Below are 20,592 nucleotides of genomic sequence, written 5' to 3' on the forward strand. Positions count from 1 at the left end.
AGGAATAGTCAGTGTTATTTTAGAGCTCGGAATAGCTGTCTCGGGCCAAAGACACAGCTGGCTCAGTGGTAACCATTGGGGATCAAATCTAGGAAGGGTTCTTCAAAGGAGTTAAAGTTTTCAGAGCCCTGTATCAAATGGGAATTATTTCTGAGTAGTTACCTAAGATTTAAGGTGATTACAGTGTGTTTGGTTGCACCTAAATACCAAAAATCTTTTGAAAGGGGAGTAAGGTAGATTATATAAAAGAGCTAGATTAATTCTGGCATTACTCAAAAGCGAATGCTGGGGTTGAGGATGTAATCGGGCATGAATAGTTGAGATGTGGTACACAGACTGTGGTCTCATTAAGAATCCCTCCTGCTGGTGTGTGGCCCCTGCTCACAAGTCTACCATAAACCAGTAATACAATAGGAGGTTTATGGGTGCCATGATTTGCTCTGATTTTAAAAAGCCAATTTTGATTTGTATTGGTTTTATTCTGAAGAAGAATGAATGGTCGTTCCATTAAATGAAACTATGCTGAATAAAGTGTTGTTCACTTTTATTGGGCAACTGACAAGTTCCATGTCTCAAAATCCTCACATGTATTTTTATTTTTGTTTGTCAAGATGCGTGTAAGTGATGTAGTGGCAATTCAGTTCTGAAAAATATCTGCCTAGTTGGACTAAGAACACCTCTGTGTTCTTAGGAAAGTGATGATTATGCACCAAGGACAAGTTTTAGTATTTAGCATTTGACTGTTAGTTAACCATCTTTTTCACTTAGAAACTTCTAGACTTGAAGAAAATGTTGTGTACATTGTGAAGTCACTAATGCTCCCTCTGCTGCCAACAGATGTTGATGAATGCACATCAAACCCATGCTCTAACGGAGACTGTGTCAACACACCTGGTTCCTATTACTGCAGGTGCCACACAGGCTTCCAGAGAACCCCTACCAAGCAAGCTTGCATAGGTAAGAAAATTTGCTTCACGCCTACTGACACTGTAGATGTTCTGACCCCTGATGTCAGATCTCATTGAAGTTCAAAAAATAGATAGCAATGCAATTTCAGTAAATTCCAACAGTTGTGATATTAACTGGCGCTCTAGTTCTGGGCTGCCATTCCATTTGATCTGTTTGTCTTTTAACGTTTGTCCATTATTCTGGAATATCTGTCACTTGGCCAGGGAATTGCCCAGTGGAGTTCTACTAAAAATCAGGAAATAGACTGTTAGTACAACAGGTATATATTTGTGTGTGTATGCAGATGAATGTGTGAGTAGGTTTTTAAAAGTGTTCATAAAGTAATTGCTGAGCTTCACAAAGTGTAGCATTGTACCATTAATTGTACAAGTCTGTAAAATAATAATTTTGCTATCTCTGATGCAGTGAGAATAAATTCTTAGCTATCTTTGGAAAATTTTTTCTAAGTAGTACTTAAATAGCATACTAGTATTTTTCAAAGCAGTGATTGTCACTATATATGTTTTTATCTTATAGTAATTGTCTGATTGTGTGGGTTTTTTGTTTGTTTGTTTGCCTTAGATATAGATGAGTGCATCCAGAATGGTGTTCTTTGTAAAAATGGCCGGTGTGTAAACACCGATGGAAGTTTCCAGTGTATTTGCAATGCTGGGTTTGAACTGACTACAGATGGAAAAAATTGTGTGGGTAAGAACTCTTCTAAATAATGAGGCACGCATTAGCTTGGTGATTCAGGAAATTGTACTTCATGCTACAATGAAGGATCATTAAGGGTTACCTTTTTTGAAATAATGTACGACCTGAGGTGAACTTACAGTCCAAGCGTTCAAATAGTTATGTACAGAACTGCATGATTTCAAAGAAAACTTGAGGTATTTTTTTGGTTTTGAAGCTACATCTCTCCTCAAGAGTCCCAGGTGACTCAGTGCCAGGACTAATATTTTTCCCTAAAGCTTCATAGCAAGTGTTCCATATATCAGCACTGCTGAAGAAATAACTGTTTTTAATTTTGACTGTACTGTGTCAAAAAAAACTTCCTAGATAAACAACAAGCTCTTAATTCTGTCAGGTGATTGAAGCTTTTTGTCCTTTCATGTGCGAAAGACAGACACTTCCTGTGCTTCCATACACAGTCTGCTGAAACACACTAAGTAACTTACCACGACATGGAAAAAAATTTGCTGTTTTGTCTATAGAATGAAGACTCTTCAGATACTTCATCAGAGTTATGAGTGAAGGAATATGTCACATCAGTCCTGATGTTTTATTTTTGCTGTGTAATCTTCTGGAAGGTGACAAACTGTAAACAAATTTCTTCTCAATGTTTTACAGACCATGATGAGTGTACCACTACAAACATGTGTTTAAATGGGATGTGCATAAATGAAGATGGGAGTTTTAAATGCATCTGCAAACCAGGATTTGTTCTGGCTCCAAATGGGCGTTACTGTACTGGTATGTAGAACTGAGGAGTAAGGCATTAAGACAATCTTGATTGAAAGCAGCTTCTTTTCCGGTCCATTCATTCATGTGAGAATGGCAATCTCGTCACATGGATTTGATATCATACTAATACCTTACTAACTGATTACAGTAGATTTCTTAAGCTGCCTAGAGTAGAAATAGATCTTTAACTTACAGAAAGAAATAACTGAATTATTTAATAGTATTATGAAAGCTAAAACAGATGATAAATTAGCTTTTGAAAAGTCTTGGAGCACTGTAAATGCAGCAAAATATGCAGGCCCTTTATGAAGTGGTAAAGTGAGCAAGAATATGGGAAGTTTAAAAGGTTTGAAAGATTTACATTGATGAATACACACAAATTTGTTTTTCACATCATTATTGTGGCAATTTGGAATACATAACACTTAAGACATCATATTTGACACATAGCATTACAAACTTTTTAAAGTGAGGTCATGGAAAACTTACATTAAACATTTTATTAACAGAGTCTCCTTTAGCCTTAGTTTTAAGTAAACTAATGGAAGATATCTATTCTGCTGCCAGCAGAAGTAGGCTTGGGCTGGAGTTATTTCTAGTAAGTGGAAAATCATATAAATTGTTAGTTTTCTGATTTGAAGTTGAGCCTTTTCTATGAATTGTGATGTTCCTAATGTACATGCAGCTGGGCTGTTGACTTAAACAGAAATTGATGACCACTGAAAGTTCTTTGAAATTAGAATTTATTGTCATATGGATATTCTGTGATTAGTGCTTCCATAAACACACTTCAAAGCAAAGTTATAGTAACATGGGTTGGACAGAGAGGAAGATTCATCATTAATTTTACTTAATGTAGAATCTGAAGTGGCTCTAATGCTACAGTTTTCAGGGGGGGGAAGGGGGTTGGTATTTGGGTTTTTTTTAAATGCACAGCTGGAATTTTGATTATTTAGTGTAATTCTAATAAGAGATTTTTATTAGAAACAAAACAAGGATATGCTGATGATTCATCTGGTATCATAAATAATTTGGTAATGTTCTAAAAATGTTAAGTGTAATCTTGCTTAATAACAGTGAATGGATTGTTGAATTGTATTGCCTCTTGATAGATATTGATGAATGTCAGACATCAGGAATTTGCATGAATGGTCATTGCATAAATACTGAAGGATCCTTTCGGTGTGAGTGTCCACCTGGCTTGGCTGTTGGAGTTGATGGTCGTGTGTGTGTAGGTAAGTGGGATTTTATTTTTTTTTCATTGAAAAGCAGGTGGAATTATCAGGTTGTCAAATTAAAGAAGTGCATTAAATGACATCCTTCTAGATAATGTTGACTTGAAACCACAGAGGATCTGTTCTAGGATAAATCTGGAATATTTGTCTTTTGTTCTGCTATGCGTTTGTGTCCATGTCTGTGCAAGTATATGTATGTGTGTGTGTATGTAATACATATGTGTGTGTGTATATGTGTGTATATTCATACTTACATTCAGTTGTGCATCATCAACTCCAAATCACTGAAATAAGTACATATCTTGGTTATGACACTGATATTCTTACACTCCCATTTTTCTTTTCTTTTCTTTCTGAAAACATTTTATTCTCCCTGTCTATTAAAAAAGAAAAAGCTCTAACAGAAGGAATGGTGAAAACTAGAGAAGACTTGTTTCTGTGAACTCAAATGTCAGTAAGAATTATTCAGAAATCTTGCATTGCACTATCCCATAAACCTGGTGTTAAAAGGTTTAAGAAGCTTAATTCCTGTATGGAATCAATGGCACCACGTCTTGTTTACCCATTATTCATACAAATTAAACTTCCTAATAAGTCTTCCTAGCATCTCTTTTTGGTTTTGAGGCATACCTTTTCTAGTCTTCTGATGAATAACCTTTGTTATGTAATCTGAACTGCAACCTCTTTCCCCCTGAAATGTTACAGGTTGACAGTTAAGAAGTCCTTCACCCAACTCCACCAGGAGCTCTAGCATAGCTTCAGGGAGCTCACTGGAGAAAAATGGAGCGTTTTCAACCTGATAAAGAATAAAAAAGGTTAGAGCAAAAGAGGTATTCAGTCCCTTGTTTTCTACTGATTGTTGGTGAAAAGGATAGAGAGGAATATATGTTTTACAAATTTTTCTGAAAGTGATGGGACTACAAGCGATGGAAGCTGTGGTACTGCAAAGTTCCATAAACAAATTTAATCCACAGGAGATACCATCTTTCTGTCCTTCTGCTCTGTATCCCCTAGGTTTCTTCTCTCCTAGCTCATGATTAAGTCTGTTATCAGGTGTGTTGGTGACCCAAGGCTCAGTTAGTGGATAGGCATGGCATTAAGCTTCAACAGGCAAATGTGCCTGGGGTTATGCTTCCCTGAGTGAAAAGCGCACCTCTGGCAGCATCACAGTACATTACCTTCACTTTTGGTATGTGGCCTTGTGGCTAGGTGCTGCTCATTACTAGACTACCATTTGAGCTGGTATAAGATCAAGCCAGCTCATTAGATCATGATGCTTGGCAGGTTCATGAAGCAGTAAAAGCAGAGAGGAAACCATTTGCTTAGCTCTGCAATAGTTATATACATTAATGAGTGTTATGACTGTTCTTGTTAATGGATGCATATGTGTCTTATCTGGCTATGTCTTATCTGCATGTGTCCAGATAAAGGAAAGACAGACTTCATGACATCCAAAGGGATGTGAGATACTGCATCCTTGTGTTACTGTTGCCAATCAATTTAAAATAAAATTTTAATTTGTACAGAAGTTCATCATTCTTTAAAATAAAATCTAGTACAAGCATTCCTTATCAAGTGCCTGCACAAACTAGCCCTTTCTGTTACCACTTCAGTTTAAAAAATGCACGATAAAAACTCAGAATGGCTTAAAAATGGGCTAATAAAAAGCCAAAACACCGTTTCCGCCTCTCAGTTGGAACTCAAATATTTGTTTTAAATAAATGAGATTTTGAAGTAGGCAGAACTGTACTAGAGATTGAACCAACATAGCAAGGTTTGTTCTCTCCTGTGTTGTAGCCAAGTTGTTTTCTTCTGATTTACTAAATATTTGAAGAAAAGCAATCAAAAGATAAAACAATGAGAAAAGACTAGGGTTTTAGTATTGGAGTTTCACTGCTTAGTGGCACAGCAGCAAAACGAGATTTGAGTACAAGCTGTTCAGTACTTTTTTGTGGTCCAAGTTGGCCTCATCTTTACCCCTGTCAGTGATACAGCTGCAAAGAATCAATGCAGTGCTCGATTTTCTGTGCTTTCATTTACCTAATGCTACCATAGTTCTAGCAGCTAAAGGCTTCACAAGTTGGCCATCAGCTGTTAACACTGTTTTTTGTTTGAAAATGTTAAATTCCACATGTCGCATAGTTTTAAGGTTTGTTATAAATGTTTACATTTTCAACAGGAAATATCCTTAATATGACAAAAATCAGAAGGCAGAATCATGGTTTATTTGGAAAATTCATTTTTAAAAGATGCTGTAATTATTCCAGGCATAACGTAACATAGGAAATTTCAGATATTGCAGAACAAAAATATCCTCATACATGACCTTTCGAATAGAATTTCCAAGCCAGTCTGCTTTTGAGAATTTTATGTGTGTGTATGTATATATCTCTTTTTATATGTATATGTATATACACATGCTGTGTTAACTACAGGAATTCTCCGTCTGGCTATTCTATCGCATATATTACATAAGCTAAATAATACTTTTCAGACATTCTGGCTGCCAGAAGAGTATTTGTAGTCCAAAAGTTAATCAGTTACATGGAGCTTCCTTCTAACAGTATTCCCGCAAATGTGCTATGTAATTAGCAAAAATGTAAACTCAAAGAGGTTACAGTCCAGTTCTCTCACTCTTAGTTTGAGCTGTGTTTTACTTCTGAATAGTGCCATTGATTCTGGTGGGACTATTCGTAGAATAAATTGCTTTTTGTATTAGTAAGTATGACAAAATGTTATGCAAGTTTGGAAAAAAAAAATAGAGCAAGGGGGAACAAATGCTCGGAAAAGGAACACTTAGATAAATGCTCAGAGCCAAAATAGTATTTGCAGGCATTTTAGGTTTGGCAATACTTCTAACTTCAGCTCCATGCTTGGATACCTCAGCTGGCTCTATGTATGCAAGTGTTTGTGTATCACCTCAGAACTTGTACTAACTATGGCTATAGCCATGTTTGTTCTCTGCTGAGACACTTTTAATTACAATTCAGTCTGCAGTCCACGTCTGCCTGAAGCTATAGCCATCTAGGACAAAATAGGTGAGTTCTATTTTACCCTGGTTATTCTCCAGAACCATACCTCAAAGTCCCTGTCATGAGCGTTGCATGGTTTGACCTCCTAAGACACCTGGATGGGTGCAATGACTTTCACTATTAGGTCAGCCCATGGTCTACCCAACCTTGACCACAAGTATGGTGGCGGTAACATTTGCAGACATTGAAGTGCTACACCACAAAATTTGTAAGTCTAGAAATGCTATTTGTGGGAAACAGTGGAGTTTCCCATAAGCAGGTACATGGTTGCAGCAGCACCAGTGCTAACCTCTAATCCAGGGCATAAAAAGTCCTCCAGTGTTCTAAGATTAGTAGCCAAAGGCTGAGCAAACTATACCTGGGGAGCAATGCAGGTTCATCAGTAAGGTGCACGCTCAGAACTGTCGTGACATGGGGAACTTGAGCTTGGTGAGGTGCCTACAGCAACTAAGCCATGGACAAAGCAGTGCCTGTTTTTCTCATACTTGCTATCAGCATGGGAAGCACAGCCCAGGGAGGACATTCTTCCTGTTACATGATCGCTTCTTTGGTTCTGGGGGAGCCAGCTTGGTTCTTCATCCTACACAGACTTTGTGAATCACTGACTGTGTAGATAAGACTGTTTTCCTATAACTAGTTAGGCAATCATCCCCAAATTCCCTGTGCTGCTTCTGTGAAAACATTGGTTTATGTGGAAAAGCATTTGCTCTCTTCTTATGCAGAGCAGTTGCTAAGTATATCTGTAGCTTCCTCCAGCTGCTTCCCACACTTCACATATTTGAAGACCTTCCTACAGAGTATTTCTTTCACACTTTTTGACCTTTTCTCCCCCTGCAGTTTTCCTTGTGCGATTTCCTTCCCTTGAATTGCTTCTCCATTCTCTTGCAGACACATAACTAGGGGGAAGCCTTTGCTTCTGTGACAGGGCAATGATCAAAGCCACTTTATTCCCAGCAGAGCATGGCAGAGTGGCATCTGCATTTGTTAGAGGTGGAGGGAAAGGATGTGATGCAACTGATTTTTTTGCAGAGTACATGAACAGGCGTTTCTTCTGCAAAAATTCTTAATTGTTGTCAAGCATAATAATCTTTTCCTGCTGTTAAGTGCAAGCAAGTTACACTGGCTTCACCTAGACCCTTGGCAAGGAATAAGCCCTGAAATCTGGGCCATGTTTAACTGTGCTCCAGAACTATCTGTTCCATGGGATACCAAAAGCAAGAGAAAACATTTATGTGCAGGCAATCCTGTTTTGTAGGAGCCAGCTTCCAACACTCAAAGAGCAGGCAGAACACAGAAGGAATTGCCAGTTCTTATTCAGATTGGCACAGGATATTCAACGTACACTGTAAGATTTTTCCTGCGACTTTTCTATGTTGTTTTGGAGTCATAAGTAGATGACTGTTAGGATTCCCTAAGACCCTACTCAGTTTCTGAGTGCACCCAGGCTCATGTGCAGGCCACAATGTGTTGTAGTTTTACTGGGAGATACTACAAGGAGCATAAATTAAAGCTATGTTCTGGCCTAGTCCATAATGATACCTGAAACAAAGAGTGGTTCTGTAGCTCCAGCAAGTGTCTGTAGAAGTATAGGAGTCAAAACTAAAGGCTATTTACTCCATTTGTGTCCTGCAGTTCTCAACCACACTTTTTAGGTAGACTGTCCACTCACGTGCTTGTTAGAAGATCTCCAATACTATCCTATAAGCAAATACACTAAAGGCATCTAACCCTGGCATGGCCAAAAAACCCAAAACAACAACAAAAACCAAACCAAAACACTTACAAAGCAGTCTAAGAGACATTCTCATAGTTCTTGGGTAAGTATAGCAAATGGCTATACCTCCAAAGGTGGGGCTGATAACTGCCTTGGAAGACGCATCCTACTACATCTACTGGTCAAGTCAGTCAAACTCAGTTATAGGACTAACTCAGCTGCAAGACTGGCAGTATAGACATGGTGAGTCCTACAGCTGTGTGGCTGCCCTGTATAATTTTTCTGCTGTCTTTTATGGCATGATTATCAAGGTTAGAGACCTTCCAGGTATTATCTGTTTTCTTTTTTCAATAAGTAGTGGTTTGTCCTGGCCGTCATTTCCAGCCCTCTCCTCAGGGGTGGCACCGTAATTTCCATAGTAGCTTTTCAGTCACAAACCTCCAGAAATTTCTTATACTTGAGGCAGTAGTGGTGCTCTCCGCACTACCTAGTTGTGTGTAAGAATTGCTAAATGGCAGCTGCTAGCTAGGTATTGGGACCCCTTTGATACCCTAACCCTCATCCAGCACTGGTGCCAGTTTATATATAAACCTATTATGATAGCCATGTCACATAAATGCTGGTCTGAACAATCTGCTGAATCTGCATTTCTGTTTAGAATTTGTAAATACAGTAGGAGGTCGTGCTCCTCCTTCAGGAAATAGGTAGCCTCCTCCACCAGCCATGGGCTGCTGGTGAGTTGTCCTACATGACGAACTGTTCTGGAAGTAAACCAGAGAGATCTGTGTGTTCAGGTTATGTTTGTAATACTGATCAAAGAGAAAAATTAGTCACCACATGCTGATTCAAGTCGTTCTGTGTTTCTTACTGAGATATGTGTTGACGGATTTACGAAGCTGCTCTGGTGTATGGGCTATCTTTTTTTTTACCTCTTGTTGAGGCAGTATGCATGCATTTCACTCTCAGCCTATGGAAGTAAATTATTTCTTTGCTTGCACTTTCTTAGATACTCATATGCGTAGCACTTGCTATGGAAGCATCAAAAAAGGAGCATGTGTCCGTCCTTTCCCTGGTGCTGTGACAAAGTCTGAATGTTGCTGTGCCAATCCTGACTACGGTTTTGGAGAGCCATGTCACCCCTGCCCGGCTAAAAACTCAGGTAAAATTTTGTGTTTCTTTGAATACTGCAGTGAACATGCAGACTTGAAAAAACGTTGTTCACATCAGGTTGTTCATTTATTTCATGCCTTAAAGAGAAGTGAATTGGGTACTTAATGGTATCGTACAGTGACTTTGGAAATGGTTTCTCCTTTTAAGAAAAGGTCTCTGGTATTTTATGTTGGGTATTTGTGGGTTTATACATTGTAAATTTTCAGGTGAACTTAGTTCCAGAGCTAAAATGTGGCAAAATTCCAGATGAAGGACATGAGTACACTATGGATGAAGTTCGGTCCCTGAATTAAGTGTTGGTTATAACAAATCATACTTTAAAGAGAATGAGCGGAGTTCTCTGATGAATCTGTAAATTTCCTAGTCAAATAAATCCAGTTTAAAAGAGCATCCCATATTAATTTTAGAAACCTGTATTTCATTTTATAAGAATTGGTTCTCCAAATAAACCTGGGAATTGATTAAAAAAAAATCTCTTGAATATAGAACTGAGATGATGTGGCTGGGACTATTTTCATTTAGTGTAATTTTCTGAGATAGCAGAAAACTATTTAGAAGGAATGAAGTAAAACTGGCACTATGACTGAAAGCAGTAACTTACGGAGACAGTACTGTCAAAACCACAATGAAATCACTTGAGTGTTTAATTCTTGTTAAAAAACTTCATTTGTTTATGTGTTTGAAAGTTCAGGGTGGACTGCTACTTGATGTATTTAGCTATATTATGTATAAATACTTATTTCGTGTGAACACTGGTATTTTATTAGCTACATTGTAGAAAAATTATTTTGAAAAAAATACAGGTGGGTTTTGTTTAGGATTAAAGAAGGTGAAACACTGAAAATAACATTCTCTTTTTTTTCCCCAACATCTCTTGCTTCAACTGAGCAGCTGAATTCCATGGCCTGTGTAGCAGTGGAATAGGTATTACTGTGGATGGACGAGGTAGGTTGCACATTTTCTTTAAGATGTATGATTCAAGGTTAAAACAAAAAATCAGACTTAGATTTTTCTTTAACATACTGGGGTGGAGTTTTTTGCCTCAAGATTAATATGTCTAGTAATTTCATTATCAAAGTACAATAATTAAGTGTTGTGTAAAGAAAAGGCCAGAATTAATTTTCTAGAACAATGAATTTTGCCTGACCCTGACAAGAAAAAAAAGTCATCCATTTGAAGGTTTGACCAACAATTTATTTTTTTTAGAATAGGCATAAGACAGTTCTCCCGCATTTGGAGAATAACAGGAGCCACTTGCATTTGCAGTTGATTTTTAGTCAGCTGTATAGTAATAAAGCAGCTTTTCACTCCAGATCCAGTGTTCACTACATGGACCGTTTCCATGGAGGGATCATTGCTCTGGTGAGTTAGAGTTGGAAGGGAGCTAACTGAAAAAGATCCATGTAAAAAGTCCTGAAAGTGAGCACTTGCATTTAGTATTGGGAACTGTAAAGCCCCAGCTCCTTTTTGTAGCACCACAGAGAGAAGGGATTTAAAAATAATAGCTAAACCAGTCCTGAAGTAGGGGTGATGTATGCTGCAGCTGCCAAATAAGTAGAGTGGGTTGAAGAAGGAATGGCGGAACACAGTATTATGATTTGTTGCTAGCCTGATGAGTTAATAAAGTTGCAGCCAAATTAAAGCAGATACTGTACATTTAATATTTCCAGGCGTTTAATTTATATAGCTTTTATCCTTGTCAGCATTAAAGCTCCTATTCAGTTCAGCAGGAACAGAATGAGACCCTCTGATAGTTATATTTAGTAACAGCCAACATAACTTTTAAAAATAGTATGATAATAAAAGACGTTTTGTTTCTGTTCAGTACTCTAAGTGTATATGCATAGTTTTATCTTCTGTATGAGCTCATTGCTTAACATGTTGCCAAACTTACAAGTAATTTGAAATCCACAGTTTGTAAATTCTCTCAGTTTTCTCTTCAGTGAATTATACAAGATCCAGCTGAAGAAGCGCTAAATCTGACGGAGAAATAGTGGCAGTGTACCATAATACTGTTGTACAAACAGTATCCTACTATGAGAGTTTGAATGTAGCCTGGTAGGGAGGTTATGTGTTCTTTTGGATACATGGAAAACACAATTGCTCACTAAAAACATAAAACTAGTTGTGGTCTCTACCAACTGCATGATAAAGAATATAGTCTCTCGGGGGTTCATGTCTCAGCTGAAATCCGTCTTTGTTTAGGTTTCTAAAGAAAACCCTAGTATTTTCTGTACATCTCATACTGTGACCTTATGGACAACTTTCTTGCTGCTACTTCTACTACTACTTATACCAAGGGACTTTGTTTGCCAATTCATTTTCCTAAAGGAGACAAATACTGATCCCACATTCAATCCATAATATAAATTCCGTTGTGTTCCTCATGCATTCTTATTATCAAGAGTAAGTGGGAATACACTTTATCAGTGAAGCTCTTGTCACAGAGATTTTATTTGACTTTTAGTTGATACATAGCTTGTTAGTTAGACTTCAGTCCGTCACCACATCCGTACTCCTCTCATTCAGCTTGTGATTAACAAGCACAAAACCTTCATGTCTTCATATGAGAGAAATCTGGACATAGACGAGGACAGAGATTTTGCTGTCTGCTTTAATATAAGAAGTAACAGGAAGGGCTAGACCTTCTGAAATCATTAAATTGATAAGGAGAGGTAGAGTCATGAAATTGTGTGGCTTGTCATTAAGAGATACAAACAAGTTCAGTAAACTACAGAAAGATTTTTACTCAAAACATAAAGCTGAAATATTACATTAATTCAGATTTTCTTATGAAATTTTCAGATGTCTCATAGCTTTGAGTTTAATCCAGGGATAGCTTGATTTTTCCAAATGTGTGTCTGAGTATATGTAAATCATGATCTAAACTGTGCTATGATTAAAGTGGAAATGTCCTTTAAAAAAAGTTGAGCAGTACCAGTATGAAACAAGATTTTCGTAAAGTCACAGGTAGGCCAGCATCCCTACTGATCTTTTCAGGGTTTGGAAAGGGAACTATTTAAGGTAATGGGCTTACCGTATGGGAAGAAATAACTTAGTATTGAAAAACCCTCTTTTCCTCAGATGCAAAAAACATTAAAACTAGCCTGTTCCTGTTCTTGTAGTTCATGTGAATATTTTGGAATTTTCCAACTACAGCAGAAATTCTATAAGGGACTGTAAATTCAGGGAATATACGTCATTCATCATCCTATTCTGTTCATCTAAGAAAAAATTTAAATTTCCAGCAAGTGCTATAATTTCTGTAAGACTGAGTATGCTGTTGTATTGACCTGTGCGTTAGTCCTGTATTAGGAAAAGTACTTGTGTCACCTAATAATTTATAACTGCTTACCTAGATCCTTAAACCACTGGCACAGAGCGCACAGGCTAGATATTTTGCATCAAAGTATTCTTACATAGTTCCCTGTTGATTTAGGTTAGAAGGGATATCTGGAGTCATTCAACCTAACCTTCTGCTCAGAGCAGGGCTAACTTGAAAGTTGAATCAGGTTTCTCAAGGTCTTGCCCAGTAGAATTTGGAAAATCTCCAAGGATGGGAGTCCCATAGCCTCTCTGGGCATTTTGCTGTAGTGCGTAACCACTCTCATGGGGAAGATTTGTCTTCCTGGTGTTCAGTTAATATTTCCCCTGTTGTAACTTGTAACTATTGTCTCTTGCCCTGTCATTGTGTACCTCCAAGAAGAGTCTGGCTCTGTCTTCTCTGTAACCATCCATTAAGATCGGAGAACTGCTTTTAAATGTCCCTCCCATCTTCCGTCTCGCTGGCGAAACAAGTCCTGTTTCCTCAGCCTCTTCTCGTACATCAGGTACTCATCCTGTTAGGGGACTTCAGTCACCCTGACATCTGCTGGAAAAGCAGCACAGCAAGCTGTATGTAGTCCAGGAGACTCTTGGAGTGCATCAAGGATAATTTCATAATTCAGGTGATAGACAGCCTAACCGGAGGAGAAGCGTTACTGGACCTGTTGCTTACCAACACAGATGAACTAATTAGTGAGGTCAGGACTGATGGCAGCCTGGGCTGCAGTGATTGTGCCCTGGTGGAGCTCATGATCTTGTGGCATATGGGCCAGATGAAGTGTAAAGCCAGGACCCTGAATTTTAGGAGAGCAAACTTTCAGTTGTTTAAGGAATTAGTGGATGGGACCCGCTGGGAAACTGCCCTCGGGGTAAAGGAACAGAATAGAGCTGGCAGCTTTTTAAGGACATTTTGTTTAGATGACAAGAGCTCTCGATTCCTATGTATAAGAGAGCAGGCAAGGAGGACAGGAGACCAGCATGGCTGAGTAAGGACCTCCTGGTCAAACTAAAGTGTAAGAAGGAAATGCATAGGCAGTGGAAGCAGGGACATATATCCTGGGACGAATACAGGGACGCTGCTCAGATGTTTAGGCATGGGATCAGGAGAGCTAGGGCACAGCTGGAGCTGAATTTGGCAAGGAATGCAAAGAATACAACAGGCTGCTACAGGTACATCAGTCAGAAAAGGAAGATTCCACACAGACACACATAAACACGATTAATAAGACAGGAGAACTAGTGACAATCGACATTGAGAAGGCTGAGATACTCGACTGTGTTTTTTTGCCTGAATTTTAACTGGTAATCACTCTTCCCATATCTCTCAAGTCTCTGAACACCATCCCTGGTAGGCACCAGGGGAACAAAGTCCCTCCCATCATAGGTCAACATCAGGTTCAAGACCATCTGAGTAACTTCAACATACACAGGTTCATGGGACTTGGTGACGTGCATCCCAGGGTCCTGAGGGAACTGGCAGATGTAGTTGTTAAGCCACTGTCAATCATATTTGAAAAATGGCAGTCAGGTGAAGTCCCCAGTGAGTGCAGAAAAGGGAATATCACACCCATTTTTAAAAAAAGGTAAAAAGGAGGACCCTGGGAGCTACTAACCAGTCAGCCTCACCTCAGTGCATTGTAAGATCAGCAGATCCTCCCAGAAGTTACGTCAAAACATGGAAGATAAAGATGATTAGAGACAGCCAACATGGCTTCACCAAGGGCAAATCGTGCCTGACTAATCTCCTTCTATGACAGAGTGACTGCACCAGTGGACAACGGAATAGCTACTGGTATCATCTACCTTGACTTATGTAAGGTCTTTGATGTGGTCCACCACAACATTCTTCTCTCTCCACTACATTCGAGATAGATGGATTTGATGAGTAGACTGTTAGATAGATAAGGAATTGGCTGGATGGTCATGTGCAAAGAGTTATGGTCAATGACCTGGTGTCCAAGAGGAAACCAGTAACATGTCCCTCAAGGGTCCATTCTGGGATGAATACAGCTTAATATGTTGATAATCTCAGTATCATCAATGACATAGACAGTGGGATTGAGTGCACACACAGCAAGTTTGCAGATGACATCAAGCTGAGTGGAGCAGTTGATTAGCTAGAGGCAAATCCAGAGGGGCATTGGCAGGCTTGAGTCGTGGGCCCATGTGAACCTCATGAAGTGCCCCAAAACTAGACACAGTATTCCAGATTTGGCCTCACTAGTATCACATAGAGGGGAATAATAACTTCTTTCAGCCTTCTGGCTGCGCTCTTGCTATACGCTTGTTTTGAATGACAGCCCCAACAGCCAGGGTACCAGATGTTGCCCACATCTATCACAAGATAAAGTTTTTCATATCTTTCAGTATCTGGTTGTCTTTTGTGTTGCGTTAATACAGATATTAATGAGTGTGCATTGGATCCTGACATTTGCTCCAATGGAATTTGTGAAAACTTACGTGGCAGCTATCGTTGTAACTGTAACAGTGGCTATGAGCCTGGTCAATCTGGAACGAACTGTGTGGGTAAGTTGCTCAATTTTTTTATAATTGTTGAGTAATTCCTCTCTATATTGATGCTAATTTGATTTGACAGAATTTAGGTTGCAAGATATCTACTTTTTAAAGCTACAGTAAAAATGCAAAAAATGTCTAATGAAACTGCTTTTCTCAGTCACTGCATACCTAGTATTCTTACTGGTGTATTTTTCTGTTATTACTGTTTGGGAAGTGTAAGCAGGAGATATCATTGCAGATTAGGAATGAATTTTCTCAAAAGCATGGGCTAGTTTGTGTTACATTTTAATGTATAACACTGGTCACAACTGCATAAAATGTGTCCCTTTCAAGGCTGGATGTTCATTTCTCAAGAGCTGAAGGTCACGATTTTGCATAATGAAATGTAACAGATGGCTATCATTATCATAGTGAATGATAACTGTTGGCCTGTGTACACAATCTCTGTGATGAGCAATAATTCATGACATCCCTGAGTTACATATGTACAGCAGAAAGGATTGCTGCGTGCTTAGTCCTCTAATTTTTGAAAGCTTCAGCTCATGAAGGAAGCAATGATCCACTCTTAGGATTTCACAAATCATGTCTGAACAGTTGGCTCAAGCTGTTCTTTAATTCCTCAGAATTTCAGGTCACCAGTGTACAGAAATAATTCACTTCAGAAACTTTTAATTGTCATTTGTAGTTTGGTTTGGCTAGGCTGTTGTTAGAGTACTGGAGTGTGCAGAAACATTTTCTTCAAGTGGTTAGGAATACCGAACAGAAGATACCTATGTTATATGTTTCATTCTGTCTAATTAATTTATTCATGGTCATACATGAAATTCAGTATTTTCTTTCTTCTGGGAATTCTTACATCCAAAAAATAGTGTGTTATACCACAGGTACATTGTACAATAATATTGCTTATACTCCTGTTACAGTCCTGTAATTTAAGACAGAAAACTGATACTTGTTTGTATTAAAAGCTAATGGAAATCTGTCTGACACTATTAGAAAGTCTTAAGTATTGTCCTAGCATCTGATATATTTATTTTGGGGAACTATTGCTCTCTACACTTAAAGGATTACTGACCTATCACTGGTATTTGTGGTCAACAAAACCCCACCATTTTCGGTAGGGAAAACCTGGACTATATAACTGTGGTATAATTTTAAAACCAATCATTCCTACGCAGTGATGCAAAGCAAACACAAAGTAATAAAAGTGTTTCTTTTCATCTGCTTGACTTAAGGAATTTTACAGCTAGTTACATTCTAAAGGCACTAAATATGACCTTTTGTCAGGAAAGGCACTGCTGCAGAAAACTGTCAGTGGTTTTTTAAAATACTTCACATAATATTCCTTTTCCAAATGGTTTTTATGGCAAGGGATTTATATATCTAGTTACATTTGGGATTATGTAAGTGCTAGTATAGGTATGTGTCTGTTTATTTAAACAAAAATACAGCATAGTGACTGTGAGAATGCATTTATTCTTAGATCGGAGAATTTTTACACGAAGTAATTTAATTATGAACACTGAAACAAAGGGTTGAAATGTGTTAATTAACGATATAGCTTATGAGCTGCCAGTAAGATAAAAATGGTCATCATACAGAATGCAGCCACTATTTTTGTCAGTTTTAAGTGTTTTAAAACATGAGCTATATTGTTCAGCGTTTGTACAGTGCGTGTCACCATAGGTTGCAGTCCAAATCTGAAGTTACTCTGTGAGATTCTAAGGAAGTAATACGTTCATAACACTGCTAGTGTGTGTTAAAGGATTGTATGACAACAAGCTCAAAATAAAAGTCTCTTCCTTTTGAAAATGTCAAATTCTAAATCCATCCTCCTTTACTCAGTTACAGTCAGATGAGGTTAGATTAAGGACAGGCTAGTTTAGCAGAGCTTCTTTACAGCTGCCAAACTTAAATCTTGGATTCATTTTCTGGAGAATTTTAGAATTTATTGTCTGAATCCTAAAGGAATTTAAAAGCATAGCTTGCAAAATCTAATGTAGTTGGGAAACGAAGAGCCTCCAGATTGTGGTTATATTGCATTCTTGTTTTTCTTCTTTATTTTTAAGCTTAAACTCTCTAAAATTTCTAGTTGATTTAAGATTTCAGTTGCACTTGTAAGTTTGGGAAATCAAGCAGTAAAACTATAGGAGACACTCTGAAACAGGATAAAGTGTCAGGTTTATCCTGGCTTATCCTGTCAGTATTTTTCTGTAAGCTGAAGTATTTGGGACATGTGATGGATGTTAAAGCAAAGTAACTTAGAATTAAGATTTTTTTTTTTTTTATAAACAATAAGGCAATTAAAAAGATTGATTACTTTTTATTAGCATTATTTGCAGTTTATATAAGAGGATTTCAGGGAGTGATGTTAGTGTATGAGTTTTTCCGCTTCAGTGTGCGTGATGCTGAATTGTCCTCTGGAGGGGAGGTACATGTGTGTGCTTTTGAGATGTCTGCCATACATGAACTGTACAATTTAGATTTTAATGCACATATTCCCTTCACGGATAACAGAATTGATTTTGCCCATAAAACAGGATTAGAACAAAAATCTAACACACCGTTATTTATGTGTTTAAAAAAAAAGTTTAAAATGCTGGTTTCAAGGCAAATAGACCTCTGTGAAGTTGTCATGGTGATATAATCATAGAATTGACAAAGATCCCATGGTCATTCCAGGAAAACATAATTATTATTTTAAGACTAACCATGAAATATATTTAGAGCCTGCAAATGAAGAACTTTAAAATCAGAACAGTATTTTTGGTAATAAAAATCTGGAAATTAATTAGACTTTTGAAACTAAGAATTGGCATTTTAACTTGCTCAGTCACTGTTGTAGAAAACTGCATATCGGGCAATCTAATTGTTGCTGTAGAAAGCAACAGGGGCTGCTTGCGGAGGTGAAGGCATCTCATGGCATTTGCACTCACTGGTATATCTAACTTACCTTTTTGCAGACATCGATGAATGTTCAGTGAACGGGCTGCTGTGTGATAATGGGCTCTGTCGAAACACCCCTGGAAGTTACAGCTGCACTTGTCCAAAGGGTTATGTGTTCAGCACTGAGACAGACACATGTGAAGGTGAAAAATCTGCAAGTTGTGTTAATTTTGTTGTCTATTATATAACATTAAAGCTGAACGATCACAAAAGATTCAGAGTGGTGACAAGTACTGGATAAAAACTGAACTAAGATATTGCAAAGATCATTGCATTCCTGGTGTAATTTCTCTGCAGTATTTTTTAGTGTGTTTGGTCTTGCCATTGAATTTCTTTCAAAGTAATCAGTTCATTTTTGTGTGAAAATGTTTTCATTTCCTTGGATAAAACCTTTTTAAGCTGTAATAAAGGGGAATATATGCTTGCCCTTGATTGTGTAGCAGGGACACCTGGTCTGTCATTTAGGGAAATGCATCTATTTTGATCACAGAGTCTCTTCTTTCTTTTCTCCCTTCAGTCTGTTGATATAGTTAATTCTAGATCAATTTCTGGTATTAGTGATGCTTTCTCTAATGTTTGAATTAAAGGATCTGGATATTACTGCCTGGTGGTACTAAAATTATACTTTATTTTTACAGTACAGTATAATCAAAATTGCTTTCTTATATTAGTAATGAACACAGATGCTAGAGCAGTGAAAATGTTACATAGCAGAAACCAGTGAGAAGTTTTCATTAAAAAAAGAAATTAAGGCTATAGAAAAAAAGTTGAAATAGAAGCATTGGCTTTTGTCTCAATTTTTAATTAGTATTCAGAGTAGTAGAATTTTATTGATCTTTTGCGTTAGTTTTTATTTGGTTCCATGATCTGTAAATCTCAATATTTGTTGTCATTAGAAAGTTTTTATTGTAAATAGTCTTGCATTTGAGTGAGTGATGGGGAAGCTATAATCCTTTGTTATGGAATACCTATTTTGTGAACCAGTGTCATCATCCAGATTTGTCTGAAGCAATGGAAGGCATCATTGTCAGCTGCTTGTTATTACTGACCAGACAGAATTTACAGCCATACGGCTAAACAAACATGTGGAAAGGAAAGTGGAAGCACTCTGTAAACCATTCTTGCTATGTAAGATCAGTCAGGTTAACTGAAACCATTTCCTCAGCAGCATATGGTGAATGGGCTAAGTTTGCACTGAAGCAGGTGAGGACCACTCATGCTCTTTGCTAGTTTTCAGCAGAGGAGTGGAAGCAAGAAACATGGGAAAACAATAGTGTTTTGATTGTCTCCAACTGTTTGGAAAGTGAATGTATGTTTACATTCAAAACATCTCATGGAATGGTTTAAATTCTGGCGGTATCAAATCATCCACCTCTTCACCCTTTCTGTTCAAAAGAAATTATGTTCCTTTATATTTTAGTACATGTGTGTTTCAGAGGTCACTTTTAGAAGTTAAGATGACTTGTCTCCCTGCATGTTAAAAATTAGTAGCACTTGTTCAGATTAGGGCTTTTGTTATATCATACCCCCATGGGTTTGTGGTGCTCTCTGCTAAATTGTCTCAATGCCAAGTATCTGTCCACAATGTTCAGGTGAAATTTATTCTTCAGGGTCTGTCTATATGTTTAGTTTTCGTGCACTGAAGGATTTCTAGCTGTGAAAATAGCTTACCATGTGCTGTTAATGGCTCACTAGATCTGCTGTTTACTAACAGAGAAGGACTGGTGAGAGCTGTGGTGGTCGGAGGCCATCTTGGGCTTAGCGATCATGAAATGATAGTTCTTGGTTTGTGGTGAAGTAGAGGTGGGCCAGCAAAACCAACACCATGGTCTTTCGGAGAGTAGACTTTGGCCTGTTCAGGACACTGGTTGAGAGAGTCCCCTGGGAGAGAGTCTGAAGGGCAGGTGGGTTCAGGAAGGGTGGACATTCTTCAAGGAGAAAGTCTTAAAGGCACAGGAGCAGGACGTCCCCATGTGCCACAAGACAAACTGGTGGGGAAGGCGGCTGGCCTCGCTGAACAGGGAGCTCTTGCTGGGACTCAGGAAAAAAAGGATGGTCTACCATTTATAGAAGAAAGCGCAGGTGACTCAAGAGGAGTACAGGGCTCTCGTTAGGTCATGCAGAGAGGAAATTAGAAAGGCAAAAGCCCATCTAGAACTCAGGCTGGCCACTGTTGTAAGGGAGAACAAAAAGTGTTTTTACAAATACATCAACAACAAAAAGAGGGCCAACGAGACTC

The 20,592-nt window shown here is 38.2% G+C and overlaps 1 protein-coding gene across 3 annotated transcripts in view; it reads left to right on the forward strand.

The window, feature by feature from the left end:
• FBN2 (fibrillin 2) overlaps nt 1–20,592 on the forward strand; it is a 181,082-nt gene that overhangs the window by 73,263 nt on the left and 87,227 nt on the right. For all 3 annotated transcript variants that reach the window (XM_075447028.1, XM_075447029.1, XM_075447027.1), the window contains exons 12-19: nt 838–957; nt 1,531–1,656; nt 2,302–2,424; nt 3,528–3,650; nt 9,403–9,555; nt 10,458–10,511; nt 15,291–15,416; nt 18,371–18,496. In XM_075447028.1, the coding sequence (XP_075303143.1) occupies nt 838–957; nt 1,531–1,656; nt 2,302–2,424; nt 3,528–3,650; nt 9,403–9,555; nt 10,458–10,511; nt 15,291–15,416; nt 18,371–18,496 (951 nt within the window). The remainder of the gene's footprint in view (nt 1–837; nt 958–1,530; nt 1,657–2,301; nt 2,425–3,527; nt 3,651–9,402; nt 9,556–10,457; nt 10,512–15,290; nt 15,417–18,370; nt 18,497–20,592) is intronic.

This window comes from Opisthocomus hoazin, chromosome Z (genome assembly GCF_030867145.1).
Source record: "Opisthocomus hoazin isolate bOpiHoa1 chromosome Z, bOpiHoa1.hap1, whole genome shotgun sequence".
Classification (NCBI taxonomy): Eukaryota; Metazoa; Chordata; class Aves; order Opisthocomiformes; family Opisthocomidae; genus Opisthocomus; species Opisthocomus hoazin.